This window comes from Antennarius striatus, chromosome 10 (genome assembly GCF_040054535.1).
Source record: "Antennarius striatus isolate MH-2024 chromosome 10, ASM4005453v1, whole genome shotgun sequence".
NCBI classification, from domain to species: domain Eukaryota; kingdom Metazoa; phylum Chordata; class Actinopteri; order Lophiiformes; family Antennariidae; genus Antennarius; species Antennarius striatus.
Window position 1 is genome coordinate 21,209,916 of NC_090785.1, and position 12,022 is coordinate 21,221,937.

Below are 12,022 nucleotides of genomic sequence, written 5' to 3' on the forward strand. Positions count from 1 at the left end.
CCGTTCTCTCCCCCATTCTCTTCACCCTCTACAGATCGGACTTCAAGCACAACTCGGATACATGCCACATACAGAAGTACTCCGATGACACCGCGATAGTGGCATGTATCCGGGAGGGTGATGAGGGGGGGTACAGGGCATTGGTGGCTGACTTCGTGGAGTGGTGCCAACAGAACCAGCTCCAGCTCAACGTCTCCAAGACCAAGGAGATGGTGCTGGATTTCCGGCGGGCACCTCCCTCTCCACAGCCAGTGATGATCGAGGGCAGTGAGGTGGAGGTGGTAGATAACTATAAGTACCTGGGACTGCAGCTAGACAGCAGACTGGACTGGTCACTCAACTCGGACTGTGTGTACAAGAAGGGGCAGAGCAGGATGTACTTCCTGAGGAGGCTGGCCTCCTTCAACATCTGTCCTAAGCTCCTTCTCATGTTCTATCAGTCCGTAGTCTCCACTGTGCTGTCATACGCCATTGTGTGTTGGGGTGGGGGGGCCAGGAAAAGAGATATGGACCGACTTAACTGGCTGAGCCTGGACTCTGTGGAGACAGTTCTAGGGAGCAGGACCATGTCTAAATTCAGTGTTATCGTGAACAACACCAGCCCCCCCCCTACACACCACCTTCTCCCAGCAGAGGAGCACCTTCAGTGGCAAACTGCTGTCACACAGCGCCTCCACAGAGACGCTGAGGTCCTCCTTCGTGCCCCGTGCCATCAGGGGGTACAATGACTCTCTCGGGAGGAGCGGGGGGAGGGGGAGTGGCGAGGTCAGCACGCGGTTAAATGGATTTGGATTTAATTTTATACTGTGTATATTGTAATTTTTTTAGTATATGTACTGTTAATGCTACATGTGTCTGTTAGTGTAGTGTATGTCTTGTGGTATGTCCTGTTTTGTTTTCTATCTATCTATCTATCTATCTATCTATCTATCTATCTATCTATCTATCTATCTATCTAGTGTTGATATGCCAATGCAATGCTGATATGTCAATGTACTGTTGATATGTCCATATATTCTTAATGTTAATGTAGTGTTTGTATGTCAATGTAGTGTTGACAACTTGTAAATAGAAAAACTGTAAACAAATATATCACTTGCAATAAACTGTAAGGTAATGCAAAGGACCACTGTGTTTCTTATCACATTAATTATTTTTTCAGTCAGTTTTATTTTTGGTGGCATTACTATAACTACTTTGTCTAACCTCCTGTGGTGCACAGGCGTCGTGCCCCGAGTGTCCCGTACCCTCATACCCCCAGTCAGCTGGGATAGGCTCCAGGATCCCGTGACAGCACGTGAAGCCAGTATGATAGATGAATGAATGAATGAATGAATGAATGAATGAATGAATGTCTAGCCTCTTCAGGGAGGAGAGTGGAGGCCAAGACCACAACAGCTTCTTCCACCAGACTATAAGGAAGCTGACCCCCCCCCCATTTTCTAATGCTTATTCCGCTGGTCATGGGTGTTGCTGTAGCCTATCCCGGTTGAATAATGGGTGAGAGGCGGGGTACACTCCGAGCACGACATCAGTGCAGTGCACACACACTCACATCTATAGGAAATGTGGAATGCTCCATTCACCTTAGGTGGAAGCCAGAGAACCCAGAGAAAACAATATCTATATACTGTAGATCTAACATCTATTTTAGAGCTGTTTGCAATAAAACACTCAGGTTCTATAAAACAATGACTTTCCTTTGTTCACTATGTAGATTAAGGCTGTTGTTTTGTTTTTTTGTTCACTATGTAGATTAAAAACTGTTGTTTTGTTTTTTTGTTCACTATGTAGATTAAAAGCTGTTGTTGCTACATCCCACTTCAAAGCGGTGATGTATTGTAATTGTCAGTGTTCGTTTGTCCGCTCGTATGTCCACCAAATATCTTCGCAACTGTTGCAGATAGAAAGATGGAACGAAAAGCACATTACTCAGGCACCAATGTGGATGAAAATGAGATGATGACCTTGACCTTGAGAAAACTACGTCAAGATCAAATTTCAACTTTTGTACACTCAGGAACCAATAGAAAGACGAGGGAGAAGGCCAGTGTAAGACCATAGATCAAACCTAGTGCTTTGATCAATTACAGTAGGTCAGAGCACTAGCTTTGATGTTTGACCTATGCAAATAGGTCAGGGTAAAATTTGGAATTCAGTGGTGTTGCAGTCTGTGACTGCATTGGTTCTTGTTTTGTTTTTTGGTCATAGTAAAAGTCAGTTTTTCATTGAAAAAAAGTTTTTCATTGAACAAAACCCAGTAAAGAAACCCTGTTTCTTTTCCGCCACACGACAATAAACGCTTTATATCGTTTGATAATCTTTTGATCCTTGAATAAAACTGACTGAACTTTCAACTCTACATCATTCGAGACCTTTCTGAAGCAGTACCTCATGCGGCCAGCAGGAGTCAGTCACCAACGCTGAACGCTAACAACGAACCCATTACCAGAAACAAAGATGGACTTCCCAGGAGCGGTGTTGTGGTTCCTGTCGAGCCTCGTCACGTTCTATATCTTGTCCCATGCTGGTGAGAATAGAACAAACTCCACCCTGACTTCAAATGTGTCTGGCGAGTGGAAATCCCCATTGTACGACCCGGGCAACTCTACGGGCACACCGGCGGAGTTTGATTCAGCTGCACCGACCCCCAGCAGCCAGGAGCCGAGCGCCGCACTCCGTGACCCGGGTAACGCTACGAGCACACCGACCCCCAGCAGCCAGGAGCCGAACGCCGCACTCCGTGACCCGGGTAACGCTACGAGCACACCGACCCCCAGCAGCCAGGAGCCGAGCCCCGAGCCGAACGTTTACAACCGAGTCAATTCTGCGAGCACACCGACATCCAGCAGCCCCGAGCCGAACGCCGCACTCTACGACCCGGACAACTCGACCAGCACACCGGCGGAGTTTGGTTCAGCTGCATCGACCTCTAGCAGCCCCGGGCGGAACGTCTACGACCCGGACAACTCTACCAGCACACCGGCCCCCGGCAGCCCCGGGCGGAACGCCGCGCGGAAGGCCGCATCCTTCGACCCGGACAATCCTACGAGCACACCGCCGGAGGATGATTCCGATGCCCCGACCTCCAGCGCCCCCAAGCGTCCGACCGCGAGCCCGAGCATGGACCCCCAGCCGCTGCCTCTCTCCGGCCGGCTACTCGCTCCTGTCGACAACGGTAGCCCACATCCATCCATCCTTCCATCCTTCCATCCATCCATCCATCCATCCTGTTATTCATTCATTCATCCTTCCTCCTCTCTTCATCCATGTGTCATTCTATAACCTCAGTCAGGTCTTCAGCCCAGACGACACAGAGCAGAAACAGTCAGTTCTGTTCATTAAATCGTGGTCTGAGGTGAAGGATGCAGTGATGTAATTCATCTCTGTGTCAGTTGGCAGCTTGTGTCCCTGTGATGAGCACGTGGACGTGTGTGACCTGAACTGCTGCTGTGACAGGGAGTGTGTGAAGGACTTCGATCTGTTCACCGCCTGCTCAGTCCTCACCGTCAGGCAAGTGTTTCGTCTCCACACAGGTTTAGGGGTTAGGGTCAAGGGTCACTGGTTTTAGGTTAGATTAACGTTAGGGTCAAGGGTTTCTGGTTTTAGGCTAGATTAGGGTTAGCGATTATCGAAGGGTTACTTGTTTTAGGTTAGGGTTAGGTTAGGGTTTGGGTTTTAGGTTAGGGTTAAGTTAGGGGTTGGAGTTGGGGGTTAAGATTGTTTTTAAGGGTCGACAGGACATTTCAGCACTGGTGAAGACTCTGGGTGAAGAGTTGTTCCCTCCCACAGCTCCATTGGGTCTCATCAGACTTGGAGTCTGACGTTCTTGTCACTAAACTCAGAATACAACATGTTAGTAGAGAAGAGGCTCATCTGCCTTCATTCCTCCTGCCTCCAGGGGCAACCAGCGGCTGTGCAGTCAGCCTGTGGCGTCCTACTCCTTAGAGAGCACGGTGGACGGCTACTCAAAGGTGAAGACGTCCGTCCAGATCGAGACTAATCATGACATCTTCTGCATTCAGTCACAGAACCGTGAGTCATTACCGTGTTGCGGACTGGACGGACCCATGTTCGTAGACGTGACTCCAGTCGTACGTCACGTGTGCTTCCTGCTCTGGTGTCCTTCTGTCCAGATGGCGATGGCTTTGCTCATCCCTCACCTGCGCTGCCGACTGACCGCGACTTTGACTCCCTGTTTGAACGTTTCACCAGCTCCTTCTTCAGCTCAGAGAGCAGCAGTCAGGTGTCCACTGCAGAGCCCCAGTCTGGGTACCAGGTGAGACGTGGTTCTGCTGGTCCCAGCCTGTGACCGCTGGCTGAGCCCGGTGTTCACTGCTCTCCTCTGGTTCCAGTATGGGGACGTGATGGTGACGGCAGCAGAGAGAGGACAGACTGGGCTGCTGAGGCTGCCGGCGCCGGGGGTAACTGCTGATTGTGTGGACAGCAGTCCTGCAGGTGAGAGCCAGTGGATATATATATATTTCAAATATATTTGCTGAATTGTGGTGATAGGAGCTCTAAAATATAGCTGAGTCACAGCTCGTCGTGACCTTCAGCACTTGAGCAGAGTCGTAATGTTTCTGACTCCACTGGTCTGGTACTGTTATCTTTGTGATTGGCCATGTGTCACATGACAGCTGCTATAACACAGGTTATAGTATATAGTACAGGGCTGGGTGCGGCCTGCAGACGGGGCTCAGCCAGCGGATGTTCAGGAGAGACTGGTGGTTCGTTCTGAATTGTGTGGTGATTCAGGTCCGCTGGGTGTCGACGCCCTGGACCTTCACAGGGTTTTGTTACCACTGCTGCTCCACCGCAGTCGAAACGTTTTCCTTTTCCTGACCTCTGTGACGATGATGATTCATTCAGCTGCAGCCTCACATACTCTGCATCATCATCCTCATCATCATGGATGAATCCAGGATGTTTCCACGGCGACAGGTCCCTCACCTGACGGTGTGTTCAGGGTGTTTCTCCTTTGTCTCCCCAGCGTTCCTCCAGGACCAGAGCAGCAGGTGCTCCCGGAGGGTCGTCCTGCAGCAGGACTGCAGCGCTCTGTCGGCCCTCAGCATGGGCCCCTACACCAGCATCAAGCTGCTGGCTGTGAGTCCTGCAGCCTGACACACACCCTCACACTGACCTGTGACCTATGACCTGCCGGTACTGTAGAACACACTCCAGCAGGCTCTCTGTATGAAGGACAGTTCTTATCATACTGCTGATATACTTGTTTCATGTACAGTAATCCCTCGCTTATTCGTGCTTCAAGATACACAGCTTCACTACATGGGGGATTTTTAGTGGGTAGTCATGTGATACCACACATGCATGCTATTGGCTGACAGCATCCATGTGTGCACTGCATTCTGACTCACGGTTCCGCCTGCAACTTTTCTTTAATGCTGAAGTGTTTTAAACAATATAAGAGTGTGTGAAAAGGTAATACAGATAGGTGGTTTAATATCAGTTTTGGGAGGGTTCATAAACGTTTAAATTACGTTCCAGGACCACTCGTTTCTCGCGAGTGGTCCTGGAACGCATTAACCGCAAGGAACGAGGGATTACTGTAATGTAATTACTAATTACATTTTTGTTTTTATCTAATTTGTTAAAATAGTTCATATTTATTATAAATGTAGAATATTCAGGTCTTTCTGGCTCTTTACCTTTATTACCGACATACACGAGCCACAGTGCTGACTGTCAATGTGAAGATTCTAAAGTGAATCTTTCCTCTACAGGGGAGGAACCCAGACGCAGCAGTACGTACCCCCCCACACACACCTTATATGTGCGTCTCTATAACGCCACAATAAACAGGCACTGATTCAGCTGAGTGAACGGAAAAAGAAGACTTTAGCCCTCCTTGAATCATTAGCAACACAGGACAACACTCTCCATGTATGTTCTCCTGCTAGCAACACGTCCTGCTAGCAACACGTCCTGCTAGCAACACGTCCTGCTAACAACAAGTCCTCATGCTAACAACACGTCCTGCTAACAACACGTCCTGCTAACAACAAGTCCTCATGCTAACAACACGTCCTGCTAACAACACGTCCTGCTAGCAACATGTCCTGCTAACAAGTCCTCATGCTAGCAACACGTCCTGCTAGCAACACGTCCTGCTAGCAACACGCCTTGCTAACAACACGTCCTCATGCTAACAACACGTCCTGCTAGCAACACGCCCTGCTAACAACACGTCCTCATGCTAACAACACGTCGTGCTAGCGACACGTCCTGCTAGCAACACGCCCTGCTAACAACACGTCCTCATGCTAACAACACGTCCTGCTAACAACACGTCCTGCTAGCAACACGTCCTACTAACAAGTCCTCATGCTAACAACACGTCCTGCTAACAACACGTCCTGCTAGCAACACGTCCTACTAACAAGTCCTCATGCTAACAACACGTCCTGCTAACAACACGTCCTGCTAACAACAAGTCCTCATGCTAACAACACGTCCTGATAACAACACGTCCTGCTAACAACACGTCCTGCTAGCAACACGTCCTGCTAACAAGTCCTCATGCTAACAACACGTCCTGCTAGCAACACGTCCTGCTAACAACAAGTCCTCATGCTAACAACACGTCCTGCTAACAACACGCCCTGCTAACAACACGTCCTGCTAACAACACGTCCTGCTAACAACACGTCCTGCTAACAACAAGTCCTCATGCTAACAACACGTCCTGCTAACAACAAGTCCTCATGCTAACAACACGTCCTGCTAGCAACACGTCCTGCTAACAACAAGTCCTCATGCTAACAACACGCCCTGCTAACAACACGTCCTGCTAACAACACGTCCTGCTAACAAGTCCTCATGCTAACAACACGTCCTGCTAGCAACACGTCCTGCTAACAACAAGTCCTCATGCTAACAACACGTCCTGCTAACAACACGCCCTGCTAACAACACGTCCTGCTAACAACACGTCCTGCTAACAACACGTCCTGCTAGCAACACGTCCTGCTAACAAGTCCTCATGCTAACAACACGTCCTGCTAACAACACGTCCTGCTAGCAACACGTCCTGCTAACAAGTCCTCATGCTAACAACACGTCCGCTGTGCAATCCATTGGCACAGACAGGTGGTTAGGTACTGCAATGCAGAGACAGGAAGACATCAGGCGTAGTTCTAGGAATAAGGAAGTGAAGAGTGATGACATCAGGTGTTGACATCAGTGATGACATCAGGTATCAGAAATGTGAAGCTTTGCTTCATATTTCTGATGAAGCCATCCAGGCAGCATGAGCTGTTCTTACTTTCCATCCAATCAGCCAGCAGGAGCCAGAGCTTTGGGGGGGTTGTAACCCACGATGACGCAGCAGTCTGTTCTTTACCCCAAACCAGCAGCACCTCTCCAGAGAGTGGTGTCTGTAGCGTTGGTAGGTTACAGAACACCTGCTGGCAGCTGTGTTGGGACGTGATCCCACGTCAGCCGGTGTGAGGCTTCAGTGGTCACACGGCTCTCGTGGGTTGGGTGTCTATGGTCTGAGCTGCAGACATGCGTCTGTGCTGGGTTCACGTCCAGCGTTCTGCCCTGTCAGAGGACAATCATTGGTGTGTCCAGGCTTAGCACACAACAGTGCTTCAAACTACATGCTAATATTCACATGCTCAAAGACAAGGCTAGCACCCTGTTTGCTAAATGCTACTAAAACTAGCTTTTGGAAGGCTGTTGGTTTGGTTTGAACATGTGTAGCACATTTATACATGTGATAGTTGTTCAGAAAAGTCACTCAAATCCACCAATGTCAACCTGACAGTGGTCTTAGAGGTCATGTTGAAGACCTCTGGTCAAGGAAGAGTCACCTGTGGGGTCATGGCTGTCGGGACTACTTAGATTAGGAGGAGTAGACCTGACTGTGAGGAGTCCATCCAGTCTGGTGGACCGATGGATCCAGAAGCTCTGAACTTCCTACCAATGTACACAACTAGAACTGAGGAATAGGGTTCAGGTCTCAAGACCTGATTAACACGGTGTTTCTGACGCTGGAGGTTGTTCCTGTGGAGGTGTCCGCAGTCGTCCTGCAGTCTGTAGAAGGAACTCAGTCCCAGCTTCAGGTCGCAGGCGGAGAAAACCTCAACGCCGTTCTCCTGAGCCCGGACCTCTGTGCTAACGTGGTTCTGAAGGTGAGTCCACCAGATTCCAACCAGGTATTCAAAGATATCATGGGTGATGTTGGCTTTATCCGACACAAAAACGACACAAATATGAGCAACGGGTGCTGTAATCTGGATCGGTGAAGTGTTCTGTGTCCTCAGGTGTTCTATGTGGTCAAATACAGCCCAGCTGGGGAGATTCTGAATGTTAACGTGTCTCTGCTGCTGGGGTTCGTCCGTGAATCTTCGCTGCCCCTGCAGCAGGAGTTTGGTATCAAGTTTGTCCAGGTAGGGTCTCCTTAGAGGTTTGTCTGCTTGACATTATCTGTTTTATTATCACAACTGTAGAATCTTGTAGTTCTTTACACTTTCTCTGACTTCTGATTACAGTAGCTGGTAAACTTATTCAAACAATAGTAAAATACTGTGAAGTGTAAAGCAGTGCATTATGGGGGTTGACTGATCACCTTCGTATTTGAGGAAAACCAGTTTGAAGCATGTCACACGTCAGGAACGGTCAGAACTTGTCTCCACCTGGATGTAGCTCTGACAGCTGACGAAATCAGATTTTGAATTTCAACATTCGAACTTGGCTCCTTTTAATAGTGAAAGCAACAGCATGTTCACCACAATGGAAACAGGAGTCAAAGGATTTGGCCCACACAGCTGTGGAGCTCTGAAAACATTCAGTTCTGTTTTATTTTTATAGCATCAAATCAATACATCAAATGATGGAAAGGTGCTTCCCAGGTGGGGCAGGGAAAGATGACCCCGACAGAGGGAGGGGGACAGAAAGAGAAGGAGAGGGAACATGAAGCAGTTATCTGCTGTGTGGTTCATCACATGTGGAGTAAGTTCCTGATGGAGCCTCTGATTAGAGCTGCTATACAGGAAATACTGAAACTACAGATGCTAATGCTAACAGTGGCGCTAGCAGATGGACAGTCCTAGGTCCAGGACAGAATGACCTGAAGACAGACAGAAGGAGGGAGACGAGAAGGAGAGGGTGAAAAAACACAGAAGAAAAGCAGATAGATTAGATTAGATTAGACTATAGTAGATTACATATACTTCAATGATCCCAAACTGGGAAATTCATATGTTACAGCAGCATACAGACAAATAAAAACAGAGATTATACATCGAAGAAAAATTAAGACATTGACAATAATAATATTAATAATAATATTAATATTAACAAGGCAGTCACAGACTGCAACATCCCGCCTGAAAGTAGTACCTGACTAGTGCATAGCTTTGACTTCTCAGGGTAGGTCAAAGCGATGCACTGGCTTTGACCATAGGTCAAAGCTAGTGCGTGCATAGGTAGATCAAACCACTAGAGCTGTTGTACAGACCGATGGCTTGGGGCAAGAATGACTTCCTGTACCCGTCCCTTCGACAGAGGAGTTGTAGCAGTCTGTAGGAGGAGCTTTGCTGTCTGTCCAGTGTGTGGTGGAGAGGGTGATGGTGGTTCTCCATGATGGATAACAGTTTGTCCAGAGTCCTCCTCTCCACCACAGCCTCCACAGTGTATTTACATGTGTAGTTACACGTGTAGTTAGTGTATTTACAGGATAGTTACATGTATTTATGGAATATGAATAAAAAGGTAGGGTGCTCATTGCATCATGGGAGGTTCCCCAGCAGTGTAGGATGACAAGAAAGGTTGATGAAGTGAATAGTTCTACCAAACCAGCCTGTGGGGGATGTGTTCCAGCTCAGCTGAACAAATGAGTCAGTCTGTAGTGAGCAGATGTTTGCGACCCGTCAGAGCAGACCTTCACTGTCACTGACATCTAGAACATGAGCTGCAGAGCCTGTTCCATGTGTGTGCTGTCAAGAGGTAGAAGAGGGAGGCTCCCTTACGTCACCATGGAGATGGGCGTGAGATTAGAGAGGGACTCACCAAATGTGACGTTCAGCTAACACAAAGAACAGTAGAACTCATGGTAGAACACACACGTGGTCTGTAGGTCGCTCCAGAAGGGTTCAGGTGTGAAACCACGTGTAGTCGTGGAACAGGAAACAGAGTGACCTGCTGCTGTGTTCCTCAGGAGGACGTGGAGGAGGATGCTGTTCTCTACAGCGGGAACCCGGGTTACATCACTGGACTACCGCTTTTGTCCGGGACAAGGACATCAGAATATCCTTCAGCCTATAACCCCCCCCCCCCCAATGTGGAAACCAGTAGTGATGAGGAGATATGAGACGAATGTTGGACAGTATCTGTCCTTAACAGCTGGTTTCACTGGTATTGTTCGCAGCATCGACCCCGGGGACACCCTGACTCTCCTCCACAGCAGGGGGGACCAGGACTGTCTGCAGGGACTCCACCAGCGCTCCCCCATCCTGTTCGGGCTGGACTCCATGTCCGGCTGCACCTTAAGGCAGGACATCCCACCACTCAACAGATTCTAAAGTTCTTGTGTGTGTGTGTGTGTGTGTGTGTGTGTGTAACCTCTGTTGTCCCTGCAGAATAGAAGATGCTTCCAACTGCTCCCTGGTGGTCCAGTCTCTTCTGGATGTTCTACGAGGAACCAGCTACCCCCAGTATGTGGCCTCCTTTGGAAACTCTCCATTAGAAAATCCACTGGACTGGGTGCCAATCCAGAGGAGCTTTGATACCGAGGTGAGCAGTTTGAAACCCGGAAAACCTCCGGTCTAGAACAGACGCGAGTAGACGGAGGGCTGACAATCAGGTCGCTTTAAAGGGAATGTGTTGCATTTACTTAACTCTCTCAACAACTTAGAATGTAAGGGAGTCACTAGTTCACCAGTGAAATCACTAGTTCACCAGCTGAACAGTAGAAACTGTGTCCACAAACATCTGCTGCATACCACTCCAGATAAGAAAGGACAAATATTTATGTAATTTAGAGTGAATAAAACGGATATGACGTGTTGTTCATTATGGCTTCTGAGACCATTTCGGCCCCCTTACATTAAAATGTTACACATTTTCTGAATAAACTCAAAGGAGGAGTATCAGATCTTCTAAAAATCAAAGCTGTCCTCTGGAGTATCTAGTGTCAAGAAGCCAAATAACAAATATCAAACACTGTCGAACAACTCAGAATTAGAAGAAACATCTTTTCTAATTGAAACGAAATGCTCCAAGAAGTTGTTTCACAGCTCAGCTGCAAACACGCAGTCAGGGGTCGGTGGACCGGGGTCAGGAGGGACTCTTCAGGTCTGGAATCATGTCCTCAGCCACTGAACCTGTCCCCTTCAAACTGGCCCAACTCCAACAGCTTTCTGTATTTAGCATAGAAGCTAATATTGATCTCTGTGGTTTGATGAATACATTTCATAGTGAATGTTTCATGTGGTCACAGGCCAGTATTGTTTCTGATTGCAGGACTCACAAGGCTGCAGCATCCCCCTTTCACTTCATTTTGAAATCGAATGGACTAAATATGGATCCCTGGTGAACCCCCAAGCTAGGATTGTTAGCATCAAAGAAGTTATCCAAACGGACCCCACGGGTTGGGTAAGGAGGGCTCCTTCACAAAGCCTGCACATGCCTGTGGGGTTTCCACATGAACTCTGAACCTGAGACAGACATCTCATCGTTGTGCTTCTCCTGCAGGCCCTGACGTCTAAAGGCAGCAGCGTCCTGCCGATCAGGAGCTCGGTGGCGTTCCTACCGGTCTCTGTTGCCGCGACTCCTGCCTACAGAGCCACGCCCACCATCGACGCCAAACTGCCCTCTGACTTCTTCTCCCCTGTGATCTGAACGCTGCACTCAGCAGCGAGCGTTAAACCTACTGCACTAGCTGTTTGGCAGCCATTACAATGTGCACTGTGTGCACCACTAGTCTGTCACTGTACGTTGTGTGAGCACAAGATTTTATAAAACATGTTTTTAATAAAGAAATATTTTATTTGATGCT

At 48.4% G+C, this 12,022-nt stretch overlaps 1 protein-coding gene across 2 annotated transcripts; it reads left to right on the forward strand.

Annotated features, from left to right (window-relative positions):
- Positions 1-2,460: 2,460 nt before the first annotated feature.
- Positions 2,461-12,018, forward strand: LOC137602590 (tectonic-1-like). 2 transcript variants are annotated; one of them, XM_068325453.1, is made up of 15 exons: positions 2,461-3,178; positions 3,292-3,327; positions 3,396-3,513; positions 3,902-4,035; positions 4,137-4,279; positions 4,356-4,458; positions 4,994-5,106; positions 5,745-5,765; positions 8,022-8,156; positions 8,289-8,414; positions 10,184-10,272; positions 10,379-10,516; positions 10,605-10,758; positions 11,488-11,619; positions 11,719-12,018. In XM_068325453.1, exons 1-15 carry the CDS (start codon positions 2,461-2,463, stop codon positions 11,863-11,865), a joined length of 2,307 nt encoding a protein of 768 aa, XP_068181554.1. In that variant the 3' UTR covers positions 11,866-12,018. The 2 variants fall into 2 exon arrangements, with proteins under 2 accessions (XP_068181554.1, XP_068181555.1); XM_068325454.1 differs by lacking the exon at positions 3,292-3,327.
- Positions 12,019-12,022: the final 4 nt, after the last annotated feature.